The following is a 20,141-nucleotide window of genomic DNA, read 5'->3' on the forward strand; positions in this document are numbered from 1 at the left end:
CCTGCCACATGGCCGCAGTCGCAGGAAGCCTGTGAGAGAGCAGGAAACAAAGTCCCAGCTTTCTGGCCAGAGGACCAAAAAGAGGAGCACTGGGGAACTGGAAGTTACCATGGAAATGGCAGAGAGAGCAGCTCAGGCAAGCAACCAAATGAAACTGTTATGGACTCGTGGGCTCCCCCCAAGTTGTGTGTACAAGGGTGTGACCCAGACAGCTTTCTAAAGACACTGAGAGAGGAAACAGAGCACAGACCCGGCCCAGGCCCCGCTGAGCGGCACACACAGCACGGAGCTATGGAGCGCCACACAGAACTTGCAAAGGCTTTGAAGACAGAAGCAAGATGGGAACCACAACACAGAGAAGGTGGCTGGAACTTGCGGCCTGAGCCCAAATGAATCAGTGGTCTGCGAACACAACAATATCAACATCCACCATAGGATTTACACAAGATCAGAGTCTCACAACAAGATGAAAAATGTCCAGGATACAAAATCATGCAACACAAGGACAGCCGGGAAAATCTCAACTCACATGGGAAAAGACCTCAGACGTCACCACTGACGTGATTCGGTTGTTGGAGTTACCAAAGACTCTGAAGCAGCTGTTGTTTTGTTTTGTTTTTTAAGCAGGCTCCACACCCAGTGTGGAGCCCAATGTGGGGCTCGAACTCATGACCCTGAGATCAAGACCTGAGCTGAGATCAAGACTTGGATGCTCAACCGACTAAGCCACCAGAGTTGATATTAAGACATAATAATAACAATGGAGCTCAAACAAGTAAATGCATGGACAAATAGAAAGTCTCAGAAACAGAAGACAGCAAGAAGAACCAAGTAGAATTTTGAACACTGAGAAACAGCAATCCAAATTAAAAGCTCCCTGGATGGGCCCAACAGGAGAATGGAGACGGGAAAGGAAGGCCTCAGTGAGCCTCAAGACGCTTCAGTGCACATTATCTGATCCACGACAGAGGGGAGAGAAATAGAGGATGGGGACTCAGTGACCACGGAGGGAACCACAGAGCTAGTGCTCACAGCCCTGGAGCCTCAGGACATGGGGGAGAGAATGGCGCAGGAGGAAATAATGGCCAAAAACTGCCCACGTTTGGAGAAAAACGTAAACTTATAAATTCAAGGAACTTAACAAACCCCCAAAAGAATAAATCCGAATGAATCACATATGGTGATTAAACTGCTGGAAACCGAGAATGGGGAGAACAGTGTCGGAGGAAGCCAGGGGGGAAAGGGACGCGCTAATTGGGCGGGAGTCTGGGCGGCTGCCCTTGCGCCAGATAACACACGGACCGGAAGGAAGTGGGACACTGAGGTGTAAGAAGAGCAAGCTGGGGATCTAGAATTCTGAATCCAGGGACAAATATGCTTCAAGAATGAAGGCAATGAAGACATTCTGTGAGAGTTCACTGGGGGCAGAGCTGACCAGAGTTCCAGATAGAAGGGGCCACACACAGCGTCAGGAACGAAGAGAGATCATCAGAAATGGAAATGCCTGGATAAACAGAACAGATGGTTCTCCTCGAGTTCTTTAAAATAGGTTTGATGACGGAGAGCAAAGCTGGTAAGGCTGCCTGCCAGGGTTTTCAGTGTCCACACACAGTAAGACACAGGGCGGACATACACTCAAGGAGGGGAGGGGACTCTACTGGACATTCTGCTCCAGATGGCACAGAAGTGACTCTGAACAGACTGAGAAAAGGTAAGTCTGTATACCGTCATTACTCGATCACAGCTTGAAAAAGCTATACAGAAATATCGTTAAAAACACAAGAGATAAATGAAAATGGAATACTTTAAAAATGTTCAAATCATCGATAAATGGGACTGCATTAAAATTAAAACTGTTTGCTCTGTGAAAGCCACTGATCTGAGGACACTAAGACGAGCTGTGGACCAGGAGAAGATATTTGGAAATCACGTAGCCAACCCTGTTTCCTCATCTGTAAAATCGGGGAGTCATGGGGTCCACCCAACGGAGCTCCTCTGAGGATCCAGGGAGTCCGTGTGTCTAAAGCCCTCCCAGGGCGCCCATGGCTCCTGTTGCCTGCTTTCTGCCCCTCCATCCCCCTCCGTGCCCCAGGAGGCTGACCTCCACAAATGGACTGCCTCACCTGGACACACTGCCCTCTGGCTTCATTGGGTCTGGCCAAATGGGGTGCTGGCAGGAGATCAGAGGATGGCAGAGGAGAGTTTGGGGTGCCCCCCAGTTCTCCCTCTGCCCCTCCAGGTCCAGGAGTGTCCCGCTCGCTGTGGGGCTGGTCTCAGGTGCTTCAGCAGTGCTTGTGGGTTGCCTCAACTACGCCCCACTTCCACAACCACCCTTTCCTTAAACGTTCTCCTGTCACCGCTTGGGACAGGCCAGCTTTGTCCTGGGATCCCCGACGGATACCCCAGATTCCACCTGGTTATTTGGCTCCATCCAAGGTGAAATCCACGTCCACAGACTGAACTTCACTGAGATCTGGTTTGTCTGTTTTCTCCTTTTCTGCAGGTTCCGCGCTAGGACCTGAACCCACACCCCTCACCCTCCCTTTATCTGGTGACAGAGCCCCTCTCCCTGGGAGCCCCTGAGCCGCCGCACACAGGGTTTCTTACCCGCCTAACGCAGTCCTCCTCCTTCAGGCGTTCTTGAATCAGTTTGATGAGCAGTGTGCTGGACAGTTTCTAAAGGAAAGACGACATACAGAATGAGGGTCCCAACTCACATACTGAGCCAAAAAGGACACGTAACTGGCAGGCCAGGGGGCTCAGCTGAACACTGAGGAGCTGGCTGTGTGGACACAAAGGTTTCCCAGTCCCTGACTGATGTCCAGTGGCCTCTGTAAAGCCCGGGCCCACCTTGCAGCCCCCAGCCCTACCCTGAGCTTCATTCTACAGCAACCACCCTTTTGACAGCTCCCCACCACACGTGCACACCGACCTCCACACTTGCTTATCCTGTGCCTCCGCCAGATGCTCCCCTCACCCCTCCTGAGAGACTCCAGGCTCCCTCAGAGCCTGGGCCCAAGCACCACCGCCTGCAGGCAGCCCTCCTTGACCCTCCCCAGACTCGGCCAGGGGCCGCCATAATCCTCAATGGCGAGCTCTGTTATTGCTCTAACTACAAGGCCTTCCAGGGGTCTGCTCACGTGTCCAACTCTCCAGGAAGTCTCAAAGTTCCTGGAGGGAAGGGACCGAGTCTTACTATCTTTGTACCCCAGACAGTGTGCAGGAGGGGGCCATGATGCCCATCTCTTCCCAACTCGGCGCTCAGAGACCTCACGGTGGTAGCTTGAAATCAGCCATGGTAGGAGTATTTACGCCACGGAAATGGGCGAATGCTGCAAAGATGGGCTTTTTTCCCCAGAGAGCTGGTTGTTAAATATTGGCCAGTGCACCTCTGCCCCAGCCTCAAGTCAGCGCCAAGGAAATAGGATGCCCTTGCCAGCTGATGAGTTAATGAAACTTCATGTTCCTGAACACATTCAATAAATAGTAAGAATGACCTGCTGATTATACCCTTTGTGCTGGGCACTGTGCCCAGCTACATCATTCGATGTTTACAACTCTGGACAATCTGTCCTATTTTTATCACCTTTTTACAGATAGGGACACTGAGCCTCAGAGAGGTGAAGCCCCTCCCCTGGGTTATACGAGCAGGGAGGAGCAGAGGCAGAACTTGAACCCATGCAGGGCAGCCAGAGCCCCGCCTCTTCAGCACTCTGCTCTCCCTGGGCCCAGCAAAGGCAGGTGGCGGGGGGGCGGGGGGGGGGAGCGGTGCGCAGATAGGAAGTTAAGGATGGCTGACCTTCTGTCTCTCTTCTGAACTTTCTCTGGCCAGAATCAACGTCCCAATTTTCACAACCAACTCTTATTTTTCTAACAAAACCTTGAATGCCCCAGAGCTGATGCCTGGAAAACCCATTCCCTCGTGTCCCCTTGACCTAAGATCACTAAAAGCTGGTGCTTCTCCATAAACACCCCAACGCTTGGCCAAAGCAGACTCCCAGGCCGGCCCTGGACAGCACATCCCCAGCTATGTCAGGGCTGAACCAGCCCCCAGGAGGGGAGGGGCTCCTGCCAGGTGCAGATGAGGGTCCTTGGGTGTGCACTGGGTGCACACAGAGGTGCCCAGCTCAGGTGGCGAGAAATCTACCTTATGCTCCTTTTCCCAAGCTGGGGACCCCAGAGTGGGACCATGTCAGCCTGGTGGCGGGGGTGGGGGGGCAATTTCCTGAAGTATCCTTAGGGCTAGTGGTGGCCTTGGTGACATTTTAGTGACCCTGGAGAAGAGTCTGGATCTTTCATTCTAGAGCCAGCATCTGTAAGGGTTTGGAGACCAGATCCTGCCTCGGGAATGCTGTCATGTCCGCCTGGAGGGCTGTTGGAGCACCTGGAGAGACAGGGAGCTGGGACACCAGAGCCTCTCCAACAGGCTGTGCCCCGTGCAGGCTGGCTGAGAGATGGTGCACGTGGCAGAACGTGTCCATGCCTCACGTCTGTTATGTCCTGGCAGCGCGGGTGTGGGGAACAGACGGTGTTCAACCACTTCTAACCATGGATGTTTGCCATGTCTCAGCGAATGGGCTTAGGTCAGCTCCCCACAGAGCAATTCGGAGAGAGGGAACAGGGCGCTGGCACAGGCAGAGAAGCCGGGGGGGGGAACAGTCCCCAGGGGGGCTCAGCTCCTGTGCGCTCGGATCCTCCTGATCTCTCGAGGTACGGATGCTGAGGCTGCTGGTCCGGGGAGCACACCTGGAGAAACCACGTCTTAGAAGCAAACTCAAGCACCCAAGAGCCCTCCCCCACATGGGAGAGGCTGCTGGGGAGGGTGCCTTTCTGCCCCAGCCCTATCCTCCCAGCTCTCCTGGGAAACTTCCCCCAGCTGGCGAGGGAAGGGGTCAACAGGGAGCAGCCCTTTCCTGTCCCCGCATGTCCCCTCCCGACCCCAGGCAGAGCCAGCTTCCATCCTGAGGCCCATTTCCCTTCGAGATTAGTCTCCTGTCCCTGACAACACCCATTCAGGAGGCAGCATTCACACAGGTACTGGGACAGGCAGGGGTGGAGGTGGAGGAGGAGATGGGGGTAGGGGAGGTGCAAGCCAGTCAAAGAACACGGGTTGAAAGGAGACAGGTCCAGGTGGGGTACGGCACCCGCCGGGGGCCTGCCCGGCAGGGGACAGGCCCATGACTTTGAGCACAGCCCCTCCCGGGTGCCCCCCGCCGCTCCCCGCCTTGGCGCTGTCTCAGTGCCAGCTTTGATGTGTCACGTCAGCAGCAGGGCTTCCAGGGGCGCCTCTCAGAGTCCTGCCAAACTGTCTTTGCAGGAATCAGGCTCCCTCCTCCCAGAGCTCCGCCATGCTCTCCCACCCAGCCCCCCAAGGCCTGGCTTTGTGGGGAGAATCAGGGACAAACTGGTAAAGCCCCGTGGCACCCCCACTGGTCACAGAGAAGGCCCAGATCAGATGCAGGGCCCTGGCCTCTCGTCTCCCTGCTTTCTTCTCATCAAGGGCAGAATTGGCTGCATCGGCTCCCGTGTGGACCTTTCTTCTCCGTCCAGCTCCCAACGCCCACTGATCTGCCGACCTCAGACGTGCCGCCCCCACTGAGTGGCACGCTGGTTTGCTGCTGTGCATAGGCAGCCAGGGATGGTGGCAGGTGGAACCCTGGCTCTGCCCCCTGGGGCACCTGCCTCCACTTCTCACACCCGGGCTTCCTCACTGGGATGACACAAGCCGGCGCGGTCCCATCACCAGGCCCCACTCTCAGGGCCCTTACTGTCCCTGTGTCACCTTGGGCGACGCCTGCTCAAGAGGCAGAGGGTGTTTTGATCTACACTATGAACTTCCACCTGGAGCAGTCGGGAGGGCAACAGTTGAGATCTGGTCTGCCCAGTCCGGCCTCTTCCTCCTACACATGCTGCTGGTGGGGGTGGGGAGCCCGAACTTGGACCTGAGCTCACTTAAGAACTGGTCAGAGACTCTTTAAAGACAACTCTCATTTCCAAGTTCCTACCATTTCCAGGATTGTCAGAGCAGGTCTGGATGGCAGGCACTCACACAGTGCTCAAAAGGCAGGGCCCGGGCAACAGGCAGCAGGAGGAGGGAGAGAATGGCAGAGGAGGCCTTGAAGGAAGAGCACGCCCTTGACCACGTGCCATACGACAGGCCCCCAGAGGGAGGGGGCCCAGAAGAGACCCTGCAGTGGGAAAGGCCGATGAACTTTACAGGGAGAATGGTCCTGGGCCACAGGCAGAACCTCCACGACCCTGAACCTTCCACAAGGCCCGTTCACGCCGCCGCCTGGAGTGGCGGACAGGGGACACGAGACAGCAGGAGGACTCCAGCGCCAGGGAACACGAGGACATGGAGCAGCAAGGCTGGAGAGGGAATGGCCGGAGCAGATGGAGGCCACCCACGGGACCAGGGCAATCCCAGAAATCCTCGGCGACACTGGAGAGCCCTCCATCCCTGCGTGTAGATGGAGGCAGGATGAGACGGCACAAGTTCCTTCCCTTGGACGTTAAATAGTGGCCCTGGCAGCTGGGCACTTGTGTGCACCGGGCTCCACCAGATTTTAACTTTGTCAACAGAACTGAAAGGAGTAAATGACACTGGAGCTGGAAAGAACCCAGCTCTGGCTCCTTCCTGCCTGACCGGCCTTCAGAGCCTGGGTCACTTATTCATTCAATAAACACAGGCTGTGGAGCCCTAATACGACAGCTGCACACCCAAGAAACCTTGATTTGGCGATAATTGTGCTGTAAGACTAACAACCACAATGAGAAAGGGGAGTGGCGGGTGGGGGCCCTGGGCCACGTTAGAATTCCCTGGGGAGCGTCTGAAACTCCAGCCCCACTTCCGGGGATTCAGACTAATCGAGTCCGGCAGGACCCAGGCGAGTCTCATGTGCCACAAAGACTGAGAACTTCTGGACCAGGTGGTTTCTCGAGTGTGTGTTCTCCCTGCAGGGATTCAGTAATAAAGTTCTTTAGAAATTGAAACATTCCAGAGCAATCACACCCAGCTCCTGCTGCAGAGAAATATCCTTTCACCAGGGAACCTCTTCTTCCTACCACCTCCTGTGTGATTAGAAACCCAGGACTAGGTTTTCCCAAACTCCAGTGGGTCCTGGACTGGGGTTAGGCTTCCAGAAGCCCTGGGCCAGAATCGAAGGAGGCGCTGACTCTCAGGCTCGTACAAGTGCAGGGTCAGCACCTGACAGCAGTAGCCTCCTTCACTTTTGTGCCCTGGGCTCCTGCAGGCCTCCCTCCTGCTCCCCACTCTGCCCCCAGGGCTCCCCTACCCAGTGTTTGTGACAGCGAATGGGGCGGGCTTAGGGAATGGACCAGAGCGGGCAGATGAGGGAAAAGGATGCGACAAAACAGGATAAACTGAGAGCGAAGGTGGCCTTGGTCAAGGTGGAGAGGAGACGAGAAACACCTGCCGAGGGAGGTGTTTACACCCAGAGTGCCCTGGGGCCGGGCAGAGTGGGCAAAGGGCTGGAGGACCACGAGAAAGGTGTCTGCTCAGTGACAGTGTAACTCTGACCTGATACCAAAGAAAGACTAGTGAGTTTTCTAAGTGTGACCGTGTGTGTGTGTGTGTGTGTGTGTGTGTGTGTGTGTGTGTGTGTGTTTAAGAGAAAAGAGCCCTTATCTTCTGGAAAGTGGAAATAAATGAAGGCCGACCCAATGAGAAAAGCAAAGGCTACTTAGCCAGGGCTTGTGCTGGGGAGGGGTCGCCGTATCACTTGGGCTTGGCAGAGGCTCCGAGGGGGCGGTGGAGAGGGAAAGCCTGGCGGTGGACCAACGGGGCGATGGCGGGCGTGCCCTGCCAGGGCTGCGGCCTGGGGGAGCGGGAGGCGGCCACCGGGAAGCAGGGCGCCCTGTGTGCTTGGCTTCTTCTGCTTGGCCATAAGCTGGAAGTAGGGACAAAAATTCCGTGATGAATCAAGTTCTGGCCACGTGGGGCCGACTGTGACGGGGTTATCGCCGGCTTCCCCAGCTGGGGGACAATGGGCTGGTTGCCTGGGCAGATCGCTGCAAGTTGTGGGTCAGAGTTCCTTTTTTTTTTTTTTAAGATTTTATTTATTTGAGAGAGAGAGAGAACACAAGCAGGGGGAGCAGCAGAGGGAGAAGCAGACTCCCCACCGAGCGGGGAGCCTGATGCAGGACTCGATCCTGGGACTCCGGCAGACAAACAACTCCGGATGACATGAAACGCCCTATAGGTTTGCTCTCATGACCCGGGAGCAGGGGGTTGCGGGACAACACGTGGAACAAGGCTGCTGCGAGCCGATGCTGATTGTAGCCGGTGATGGGCCCGTGAGGGTTCTAATGCCTTTCTCCCTGCCTCTGAGTCATGCTATAATATTTTATAATAAACAGTTAAAAACAAAAAAGCAGGTCCAATCCCTCCCTGCTCACATGGTTTTGTGGCCCCTTGCCTGAGTCTGGGCTCTTCCACATCATGAACCCTGCAGGTAGGCTATGGCCCCACTGAGCCCCTGAATCTTGCAGCCCGTCCACCTTCCAGCCGCGAGCCAGCGCCTGGGACTCAGTCACTGCTCAGAGAACGCTTCGGGGGGTGAGTGAATTAGCCAAGCCACCAACGGCACGAGGCTTCCAGGCCCCTTAGCTTGGACACCCCCCTCCCCCGGAGTTCCCAGGGGCCAGGAGAAGGAGTTCATCTTTGGGTCTCCCGCGGCACAGCAAGAAGAGTGCGTGGCACACAGGAGGGGACGAGGAAGTATTTGGGGAACCGTCTGGAAATGCCTAAAATGAGGAGGTCTTGGTTAACCCCAGCAACGCAAGAGAGTTCCGAGTAGGAGGGCAGAGCTGAGATGAACAGAAGATTAGGGATGTGAAGGTATTATCACTACTTGCAAAAAGAGCTGTAAAAGGCTCCAGATCCGCAGGCGATTTAAAGACAACCCTTAACGAGAGGCCATGTCTGGCGACAGCCACCTGCGGCCAGGCCACGCGCAGCCGCCCAACGTGCACCCCTGCCGGCTCTTCGGACCTTTTACTCCTTGATCGTACTCCTGATGGCCTTGCCTTTCATCTTCCCTCCCCTGTGCTTCCGAACCACGGAACCCCAACCAGACACCCTTGAAAGCACTTCGATGTGGTCTGAAATATGCGGATAATTAGCGTAATGAAACCCAGGAGGAATTTCCTTAAAATCCTCCCCTCTGCTGAATTTGATAAACCTGATAAAAGCATCTTTACCCCAGAAATAAGCCTGCCTCCCCCACCCCGAAAAGCTATCTGAAAATGAGATAACCACTTTCTTTCTAAAACCATATTCCCACCCCGAATGCTGGTGTCCCCCCAACCATAAGCACACACCGGTTCCTGTAAGACCACAGGGCCGGGGAGCAAGCGGGGCATCACCTGCTCCCCCTGAGAGTCCCCGCCAGGCAGTGGGGGGCAGCAAGTGCTCTGGACTGAGCATATTTAGAGTCGGTTCACCGTGGCAGGGGCCGACCTTGCTGAATGAGGTCTTCCTTCCATCAGGTTGTGGTAACCGGCAAACCTGGGGTTGGGAGTCCCACGCCTCATCCCTGAGAACTGCCCCCGCCCTGCCAGGGCCCTCCCAGCCATGTCGGTGCCCCGGTGGCCTTGCCAAGCCCACCACACTTCACCAGAGCTGCCCGGGCCCCGGGGACACCTGACCAGCTGGCCTGGGCAGAGCCCCTTCCCTGAGGCCTTGGCGCTGCTTCTGTGGGGGGTTGGAAGCAGGGAACAGGGTGGAGGCCAAGAAGGACAGAAGAGAAACCTCAGGATGGAAATACAAGATGAAGGGGCCTCAAAGAGGCAGAGAGTAGCCTCAGGTGGTGCCCAATTCTGGCTGCAGAGCCAAGGAGGAATGCTGCTTCCATCCGGGCCTCAGGAACCACTGTGGCCCCCCTCCCCCGCCCACACACACTTCAACTGCTGGCCCGGCTCTGGGTTAGGCCTGAATCCGCCCGAGCCCTGGGCCGTTACTTAACCTCCACAGGCCGGGGAGGCCGGCATGCCCACGCTGTGCATGGAGGTCACAGAGGTCACAGAGGTTACAAGGTGAGGAGGGAGGCCTGGAAAGCACTCAGCAAACACAGGGATTCCTACCCTTCTCAGCTGGCTTCCCTTACAAACAGGAGGCAGCCAGAGTCTCCATAAAGAATGCCCAAGAGGGCAGGTCCCTGCTACTATGGTCTGAACGCCTGTGTCCCCCAAATGCATATGCTGAATCCTAACCTTCGAGGTGACAGTATTGGGCTGGGGCGGATTGGGGAGGTGATTTGGTCATAAGAGCGGAAACCTAGTGAATGGGATTAATTAGTGCCCTTAAAAAAGAGACCCCAGAGAGCGCCCTTGCCCTCTCCACCACGTGAGGACACAGCAAGAAGGCGGCCTACCCCAGACACGGCCTCTGCTGGAGGCATGACCTCGGACTCCCAGACCCCAGAACCGGGACGAATCAACCCTGTGCTGCCAAGCCACCCCGTCTGTGGTAGTTTGTGATTGCCACCCAAATGGACTAAGAAATCCGCTTATAGTCCAGAGGAGATTATGAAGAAACATTTCGAAGTTTCTGTTTGTATTAAAGAGAAACAACATAATCAAGCTCTATATTTCCTATTTAAAAAAATTTTCAAATATGGGGTTAGTGAAATTTTAGGAACAGAACACCCAATGCCCTGGGATGCCACCCACAGCTGTGTGTGAGCAAGACGGAGGGGACAGGGAGGGCGGCCCTAGCACCACAGAGCGCCACAGAGTGCCACGGACGGCAGGAGGAAGCCCTGAGGTGCAGCACGCTGGTCTTTCCATGGCAGAGACAGCTGGAGGACTGCCCTTAAACCCCGTGCCCATCTGGATGGGGGCTCCATCATCTGTGCACGGAGCCCCTGCCCCTGGGCACCCACGTGATGGGGCTGACCCTGGAAAGGAGCGAGCCCTGGCCACTCCATCAGCAGAGCGGCTTCCTCGCTCTATGAATGACCCTTTCTGCCACAAAGCCCTCACCTCCATCCCCACCAGGATGCACCCTTCTTGAGAACTGTCTCCTCCCTTCCATCCCACCATGCCTGTATCTCATCTTACCCTAGAATCTCCCTCACTTAATCCACAAGGAAATGGAAACTAGCGGGGGGGTGGGGAGAGGGGAGAGCCGTGGAAGCTGTCACCCCATCTCACCTTCCTGCCCGCCACCCCCTCCCCCCAGCCCCCAGGGCCAGTCCCACCTTCATTTTCTGATAATGCTTCCTGGCAACCTCAGCCAGCGAGGAAAATTTTCTGGCTATCAAGTCCTCCACCATGATAAGATTGCTGCTCAGATGTTTGCACAGCCACATTGCCTGAAGAGAGGAAAGAGGACACGAGCATTTTAGTGAAAGCTGTAATGGACGGCACTCCATTCAAATGCCCAGGTCCTTCCACATTCTACTAAAAAACGCTGGAAGCATAATGATTTCCTGCGGGAAGGAGGCCACCAAGGGGGACAAGCCCATAGAGTCCCTCCCAGCCCGAGAATGCCACTTGAATGCCCTCTCTCCTTCCAGCAGCCAGTGACTACTAGAAAACCTACCGATGGGCCATGCATGTAGCTGCGCTGGGCATGCCTGTCCCAGCTCTGCAGGCCTCAGAAGGTTTACAACAGGAAATGCACGGACAGGACCTCAACATGGGTCCCAGTCATACTCGTTCATTTTTCCTTAGATCGGGACACGACCTGGTCTAGCCAAATGAATGTTTCGTTCATTGATGGCTATGTATACTCTACAGGGATGAATACCTTTTAGGGAATAAGAATGCAATAAAATGTTCTTAATGCCAAGATTATACTGATGACCATTTCAGCATCAGGATGAGTCAGAAGGCCCTGAAGTCCCCCAGGCCAAGTATGAACCTTAATTCTCTCTGTTGCTCGTGTTGGCAGATGTCAGTGATGACAGCCCTTTAGGGCTCTGTCTGGATTTTACTGTGTGTCATCTTCCTGCAAAATTAGAGTCTGTGTATCCCCAGACAGCGGTTGGAGGCTTCACCAAAAGGCTTGTAGCTCAAACACCAGCCAAGCGCTGTGGGCCCTGACCTCACCAGGAGGCAAAGTCGACTGCCTCAGCCAAGCTGGGCCTTGATGAGAGAAGTTGTCTGTGTTCACGACGCTTCAGGAACTCTATGCAGCAAATTCGCCAGAGGTCAGGGCAGAGCCAGAACTGGGGGTGAGCGCGGTGGGCGCAGAGTGCCGAACGCCTCAAAGACAAAGGCCCTTTGCCGAGGAGATCCCTCACCCAGAGCGACCTGACTCGGCCTTAATGTGGCTTGGAAGCCTGTCTGTCTAGTGCAGAGGCTACCACCTCAGGAGCGGCTTCTACAGGTTCCCTGGGCTTTTCCCCAGGAGATTCTGATCAGGCAGGTCTGGAGAGGAGTCTGGAACCTGCACCTTCCAAAGCACCTGGTAATGCTTCTGCCTGCCAGGCTTGGGAGCCCCTGGTTTCTATAGTGAAACAGGAGACTGGAGTGAGAGCTGGCAGCCTGATCCTGAGAAGCACAGTAGAAAAACTACAGACAGACTGACAAGCAGAAGGACAGAGGGATGGACAGATGGGTGGACAGAGAGACGGACAGAATGCTAGGATATAAATGATGCCAGAGCAAAGCAGATGCAGGTCAGCTTGGGTAAGGCTCAGCCATCTTAATTCTTTTTCTGAATAAAGCCAAGTGTCAGCTCATCAAGGACGAGGTAACTGATGTTCACTAGCCAGGCTCTTAAAAGACAGAGCTCCATCTCAGATGATTGCAATGTTCACAAGTTTTGACACTTACAACTTCACAAGTTTTGAAACTGCTGCAGGAGGAGATGCACCAGCCCCAGGACTGGGGCTGTCTCCAAGGAAAGACAAGAAAGGGTGGGGTGGGATGACGTATTTGCTGTACCTTTAAAGTCGAGAGAGAATCATCAGAGCAAATATGGCCAAATGATAAATTCTGTAAAATCTGGGGGTCGGATACGTGAGTATCCACGGTGCAGTTTCTATGCCTTTTGGACTGAACTATTTCGTAATTAAAACATTAAGAATGAGCCTGAAGAGTCCGTGTCAAAAGTCTCTCGACTCTGGTCTGCTTCTAGAAATGTATCCTAAGGATGTGAGCTAAGGGTGTGCGAGGATGGTGTCCGTGCAGCCCAAGAACACCCTGGAAGGTATATCCCAACTGCTAAAATAATGCTCCTCCCTAGATGGCTGAGGGATGATACTTTTGTGTTCTGAGCTTTCTAGGTTTTCTGCTAGCATGCATGCCACCTCTCGTAATAAGAAAATAAGTTAAGAAGCAGGAGAGGGGAAGGATGAAGCAAAGCTCAGTGGTGTTGAAAACCCGCTGAGGGGCAGCCTCATTCCAGCTCTGCAGGTAAATGAGATATTACGGTATTACAACACTTAATATGATGCACTTACTATGGTTGTTTTCCCCGAGGCGGGTGGACCTAATATCACAATCTTCGGCACTGTGGAAGAGAAAGATTTGAATGTCACCGCCCGCTATGACAGAGCAAGCCCCCGGGCCTGCGGTGCTCGGGGGGGCATTCATTTCCTTCCTCCCCCAGATTTCATTTTCTGCTAGTGACACGGTCGTTTGTAACCCAGGGGCTCTGAGATGCTCTCACCATCGAATGTACTCTCTATGTTTAGAGAAGTAAGTGATCACTGAGATGGTTTATTTTTCTGTCTCCAAGGGGACATGGACACGGTAACTTGTTTGCCAAACTAATAAATATCAGGAACAATTGGGATTTCAAACACCATAAAGCATTTTAAACAGGGACTTTGTCTTGGGGACACGCTCTCAAATAAAGCTGTATTTTATGTAAATCGACCTTTCAAGCTTTTTATATATATATATATTTATGCTTTTTTTATTTAGCAAATTGTATTCCCCATCATTTTACAGAGGGAAATAATGGGGAAAAGCCTGGAATGTATAGGCCAGATTTATAAAACCCCAGATAGGAAAAGTCTTTGTTTTCAAATGTGGGCATTTCTATGCAAATGGCTTGCTTCCATGGGAGACTTCAGGCTCGGGAAGGTTGTTGGCCCCACAGAATTCCTAAAGCGGCTTCTGGACAACTGAGTAGGTGCTGGCCCACTGGAAAAGGCCAGACCAGCAGATTTGGAAAAGCGCTGGAAGGCTTGTGTTCAAAACAGGAATCAGAACGTGGTGTCTGGAAACATGAATCCATGCTGATTCTTCCCGAGTGCCACCTTGACTGAGCCACGCCACACCCCCACCCCTAAATGCTGGGAGCCAGGAGCACGGAACGGACGTTGGGAAAGCAGACCTATCCGCTCACCGCTGTTGGCCTGACCCCTGAGCCAAGGGGATGATGAACAGGTGTATACTCCCACTTACTTCAGCCTCTGATGTCTATATGCAGAGCCCATTCCTGCCAGGCCACCGGGAGGGGAACTCGTCCAAGCAGAGGACGAGGGACACACATGATCTTTTAGATTGGAACTGGACCCAGAGAAGGAGCTAGTGTCCATTTGGCTCATGATTTAATCATCAGCACACCGATGACCCAGCCAGGCTGCGTGGGTATAAATATAGACCTTCGTCCAGATGCACAGCACCTTCTCCTTTTCAGGGAAAACATGGAGGGAAGGTTTCAGATGATTCACTGATTCACTCATGGAGCACCTCGTCCTTGCTCGGCACGGGGAGGGATGCTGCCAAGCAAAGCAAGGTGGAGCATGGGTGAGTGCATTAGATAGGAACTGAAGGGGAGCAGCTATCCTCCGTGCCCGTCCCCGACTGGGGCACTGCCCTCTCCTCGAGAACATGACAGCCTGGACACATGTCATGGCTTTCCGTTGCTTCTTTGATTTTTATGTGTCCCCAACTAATTGCTTTAGAGCACTGTTGTTTCCTACGTTTCTAAACACTTATAAGCCTGGTCCATAGCCCCAATGATGTGTGAACTTGCTTCTTGGAAGCCCCAGATCTTTCCCGTCAGTGGTGATGTGAATCAGGGATGTGGGGGCAGGAGGGCTGTGGACAAGGCAGACGAGGGGCACCTCCTCCAGCCCGGGCTAATGCTGCCACTCTCCAGCTCAGCAAACCTCTGCATGCACTTTCCTCTCCAAGGCAGGTTCGGCTGGGGTGCTTCACGGACACAGCTTCCAGGACGCTGCGGGCCAAAGCCACAGGAAGGGAGCAGCAGGGGGACTGGCCCGGCCCCCATGCCCTTCGCCCAGCGGCCTCTCTAGGACTCTAGCCACAGGCCTCTGCTCAAGCTCCTCAAAACTCAGGCCAGACCCAATGGGACTCAGGGCCTGCGGAGCCCGAGGAGAAGGGGCTGCACCTCGACAAGAACATTTGGGCAATGAGTTGACTCCCAAGGCAGGCGTTCATCTTGACAAAGTTGCAGGGCTCAAAGGCTGCTGAGGAAACCCTCCCCTCCCCGGCTCCAATAAGTGGCACCCAAATTGTACACATCTCTGAAAATGCTTTAAAAGGGGAACATTCACGGCCTTTCTCCCCACCTAATTTCTCGCACACATTTATGTGATTAATTTTAGTTTCTTAAAATCTAACACCTTGAAACTCCAGCTCTGCTCATGAGTAATTATTTATAAACAGTGTCATAAAAGGCTTCTTGACTGCCAAGAGTAATCAACTTCTTCAAACCACTTCAAAGGAAATCAAAAAACCTTTCCATCCACAGATCCTTTTGAGGTTTAACTAGGAGCATGATTTAAAATTCACAAGAAAACCCTTAGGTATTGGAGCTCTAATACACAGCTTTCTTGGACAAACGTTTGATAAAAAACGCAACATACCATTATATACACCATCACCTGCTTTAATATTGCCCAGGGCTACTGTAAATGCTCACTTTGTACTAAATCTGCTTTTCTCGAGGCGAAGGGGCTGCCAGCCATGTGCCGGGGGCTCCCCTCCTTCCCTCCTGTACATGTTCACCGGGAGGAGTCTGGAGCCTTCTCTCCCTCTACGCCACCCACTGGCATGGGAGCCACTGCCCACACCACACCATGCCCAGTAAGCAGAAGCACTGAGCGCCCAGTTTCCAGTAAACAGGCCTCTGGAAGGAGGCGAGACAACCTTACTCACTGACCCAGGGCAGTGGAAATGCTCACTGGACTTCAGAGGGCCTCCCCTTGTCCACTGTCCTCTTCCAGAACATACAAGGGTGGGGTTAAACTGTTCTTGGCTTCCGCCACCCCAAAAAAACTCACGAAAGCATGCTCTTCTGCCCAGCCTCCCCTCGTTCCCCCACATTTTGCTTCACTTGTTGGCAGAAGCCTGGGCACGGGAGGTGGGGGGACCCGCAGATGTCCCTCTCTGCTCTTCATTTAGTGGTTGGGACTTGAGCAAAAAGGGCAAAGATGTTCCAACAACCATAAGAGCAGCCAGCCAAGGCCTGGGAGAGGCAGTGGAGGACTCCCAAAAGTGTGGTTACTGGGATCCAATATGTCTACTCCCTGAGAGAGTATCAGGCCCAAAACCCTGACTCCAGCTCTTGAGGAGGCCAGGAGGCCAGCCCCAGCTACAGCCAGACGAGGCAGGTCTAAGTTCTTCACCCCTGCTTGGGAGCAACAGGGCAGGGGTAGTGTGGAGAAGGAATCAAGGCTCCATGGCAGGTGGCCTTGGAAAGCAGACCGTGAATGAACGGAGGGGCTGCTAAGGAGGATGGAAGGGGGTGAAGGGAGAGAGGAGGCGGCAGAGGGGGCGGTAAGGCCAGCCCCCAGTGTCGTCGGCTGCCCTGAGTCTAAAACAGAAAGATGCTGGTAAAGTGGGCAATTTGACGCTGAAAATCAAATCTGCACACAGAGGAGCAAAATGAAAGCATGACGAGAATTGGCCTCACATTTCAGCTCTTGAATTTCCAGCTGGGGGGCTGGCTGAGCTTTGGGGCTCGGGGTTGGAGAACACGTGGCCTGGCACGCATACCCCAAACCAGCAGGATGAAGAGGCCCCCTAGCCGCCCTCCCTGCGCCCAGGCACCGGGACCAGCCAGCGCCCCGCCGGCCCCCCTCCCAGTTACCCAAGCACGGCCGGTGTACGAACAAGGATACCGAGGCCCAGACTGGGCCATGTTCGCTGCTCGGCAAGAGTGGGGAAGTGCAGTGGGCCGGAGGGCCCCTGACGTGGCCTGGCAGGAAGGGGCCCTTCACCAAACTCACCTTCATGTCACGTTCATTCTTACTTTGCTCCTATTTAACTTTTACTTTACTTTCAACTTTAACTTTTGCTTTGTTTTTCCTGTACTTTTGCTTCTGCTTTCACTTTGCTTTGCTGTTATTGGGTGGTGGCAGTACGAAAAAGTGGTCCTTGGATAACAGGAACACTGAGCCCTGGCCAGACTCGGGTGGAGGAGGTGGGAAGGCAGACGGACACCTGGGCCTCCAGCAAACGGCAAACGGAGGCCCCGTGGGGGAGGCGCGGCTGGTGAGCCGCACTCTGCAGCAGGACCCCCAGGAAAGGAAGGCACCCCCATGCCAGGTAATAAACAGCCAATCAGAGAATGGAGGCCTCTTAGAAGCGTCTCTGTGGGGCAGAGTGAACCCCACCAGGATCACAAGGAGGCCAGGTGGACAGCTTGAGAAGGTGGTTCTCCCGGCCCTCCGTGCTCACAGCTCCATGTCCACCTGGGGCAAATGGACTCACAGCCAACATCAATTTTCAATTCTCCCTGACCAAAGGCTCAGAAAGGGGCACAACTGTGCCCTCTGTGAGCCACTCTGCTTAGGTTGGTGAAATGGCCCTGGGACCCGAGCAGCCCCTCACTCTGATGCTCTGCAGCCAAGCCTGAGATGGGTCAGGATCTGGGGGTGGGGCACACCAGAAAGGCCAGCTGTGCCTGGTGCACCCGCAGGCCTGGGGTCTCCTCCCTCTCACCTTTCCTTGTGGCTGTTTCTTAAACTGCTTAGCGTCCCTTCCCATCTTAGGCGTGCGAACCCCACCGCGGGGCATCTCAGGCCCCTGCCCCTCTCAGCCGCGCCAAGTGCTAACTTCACTGGTGTGCTGGTATCTCCTTCAAAGCGGCCAGTGCCCCGATGAAAGAAACATCAAAGCTCCCAGACACCAGTTCTCCCTGACAGCTCACACAGGACGGGAATGATCCTCCACTTGGCAAACTGACCGTGGAATGGAGCACCCCTCCCTTCTCCCTGGTTCTGAGCTGTGGCTTTGGGTCCAGCCGACCTGCATTTGGGCCGAGGTTTGGGGGAACTCTGGCACTCACTAACGGGCACCAGTCATGAGACCATCAGGAAGACCCAAGTGCTGCCTGTCTAGGCAGACCAGAAACCAAATTTACACCTGACAAGTGGGGTCATCACAGAGCTTAAACCCAACAGGCGAGATCAGATGGGACCCACGAAAGCATTAATAATTGATTCCACGGGCCATTCCGAGGTTTTCGTTTTAATAACTTGGCAAGAGAAATTTTAAGCTGTGCCCCCCAAAGAAATTAAGGCATTTTTCAATCAGACACCACCCCAAGTTGTCAAAACCCCTCCCCACCCTGTCCAGCCCTCCCTTCAGACACAGGGAGGACAGAGTGGTTCACAGCTGTCAGGCAGGAGGAGGGGGAGGGGGAGGAGGCCCATTTGAATGCTCACCATTATCATTGTCTTGTTGCAAGTGACTGATCAGGAACGGGATGGGGTCCTTGGGCTGGTGGATCAGGAGTTGCTCCAGCATGTTCTGTGGGCACAGGGCAGACACCCAGGTGGTTAACAGCTGCGTGGGCATCCAGAGCCCCGGGCTCAGGCTCAGGTGGCCCAGAACCCTGGTCGCTACCAATACCGGTTATGGGGCCTGATCTCTCCACCACACCCACCAAACATGCCTTCAACTTGGGATCCAGCCCCTGCTCCAGCTGCTGTCTGCCTGGGTCCCCATGAGCAGAGGCATGAGGGAAGGGTCGTATGGGTATCACCGGGAGGCACCTGGAGGGACTGCCCCTGGACTCAGAGCAGGCGGGCCCAGGGTCCTCTCCCCTCAGTCCCTTTGTGCTTCCCAGACCAGCCTTCTCTTAGTTCTCCTCATGCACCATGGTCATGTGCCCCTCAGAGCCTTAGCAAATGTTGTTCCCTCAGCTTAGAACACTTGTCCCCCTGAGTCCTCCGGTCTCCATGGAAACATACCTTCCTGATCACACTCACTAGATAAATCCTGCCATATGCTCCTGCAGCTCCGTTGTTGCCTCACCCTTGTCCCGATGCTGGGCACACTCACAGTAGGTGCCCAATACCAACATCTGCTGGGGGGCATGGCCATCACTGCTACCCATGTCCCTCCAGGGCGGGGCAGAATATTTACCAGCCAAGTATCTAAACAGTCCTGGGCTAGTCTGACCATTTAATTCCAAGGAAAATCAGCTTCCATGGTTCCAGAACAAGAGGCACAGAAAGGAACTGGGTAGATAATAGGAGCTGCGCTGGCGCAGGAAGGAGCATCCTTCAGGGACAACCAGGGAGGGGTGTTTGCCTCTGGGGGCAGAGGGCGTGTGGATGGGTAGAGCGCTCGGAGCTGTGAGAAGTCCTAGCTCCGCTCTGCACCTCACCAGCAAGTCCCTTCCCTCATCCGAGCCTCAGCTTCCCCAGCTGGTGGAGGGCCCGACTGGCCGAGGCCTCTGGTCGGCTCGCACTGCGGAGACGGCGTGAGATGATGCTAGCTGGTTTACAGATGAGTGTTTTTAATTTCGCTTTTAAGCAGTTGTGTATCTATTGTGTATTAGGAAACCTAGGATTTCAAAGATATTGCTCAGGAGGAGGTAAAACAGGTTGATTTTTTTTTTAAGTGGGTTGATTTAAAGAAATGACTAAGTGAAAGTGGAATTGTGGTGGTGGTTGTATGAATCGATATATGTGATAACATCTCATAGAACCGCGCACACAGAAAAAGAAAGAAGTGCAGGTAAAAACGGATGAAATCCAAATAAGGCCTCTGTCTGGTTAACTGTCTTGTAGGACTGTGAATGTCAAGGAGTGACGTTAGAGGGTCTTAGTAGGGGGAGCTGGGGACGGGTACATCAGAACTCTGTACTACCTTGGTAACATCCTGTGGGTCTAAAATTATTTTTAAAAAGTGTAAGAAATGAAGATGGTAAGATCCACGGAGGGAACACACGCAAATGA

General features: G+C 54.2%; 1 protein-coding gene across 8 annotated transcripts in view; it reads right to left on the minus strand.

The window, feature by feature from the left end:
* The window catches only part of AK8 (adenylate kinase 8), a 116,686-nt gene that overhangs the window by 95,325 nt on the left and 1,220 nt on the right, over nt 1-20,141 (minus strand). For 3 of the 8 annotated variants that reach the window (XM_036107852.2, XM_036107859.2, XM_036107869.2), the window contains exons 2-5: nt 18,621-18,705; nt 13,434-13,483; nt 11,223-11,336; nt 2,608-2,676 (exon numbers count right to left, since the gene is read on the minus strand). In XM_036107852.2, coding sequence (XP_035963745.2) covers nt 2,608-2,676; nt 11,223-11,336; nt 13,434-13,483; nt 18,621-18,705 — 318 coding nt within the window. Of the gene's footprint in view, nt 1-2,607; nt 2,677-3,196; nt 3,341-11,222; nt 11,337-13,433; nt 13,484-18,620; nt 18,706-20,141 lie in introns of those variants that run through there. The other 5 variants (XM_078061973.1, XM_078061970.1, XM_078061972.1 and 2 more) reach the window with 4 other exon arrangements.

This window comes from Halichoerus grypus, chromosome 14 (genome assembly GCF_964656455.1).
Source record: "Halichoerus grypus chromosome 14, mHalGry1.hap1.1, whole genome shotgun sequence".
Taxonomy (NCBI): Eukaryota; Metazoa; Chordata; class Mammalia; order Carnivora; family Phocidae; genus Halichoerus; species Halichoerus grypus.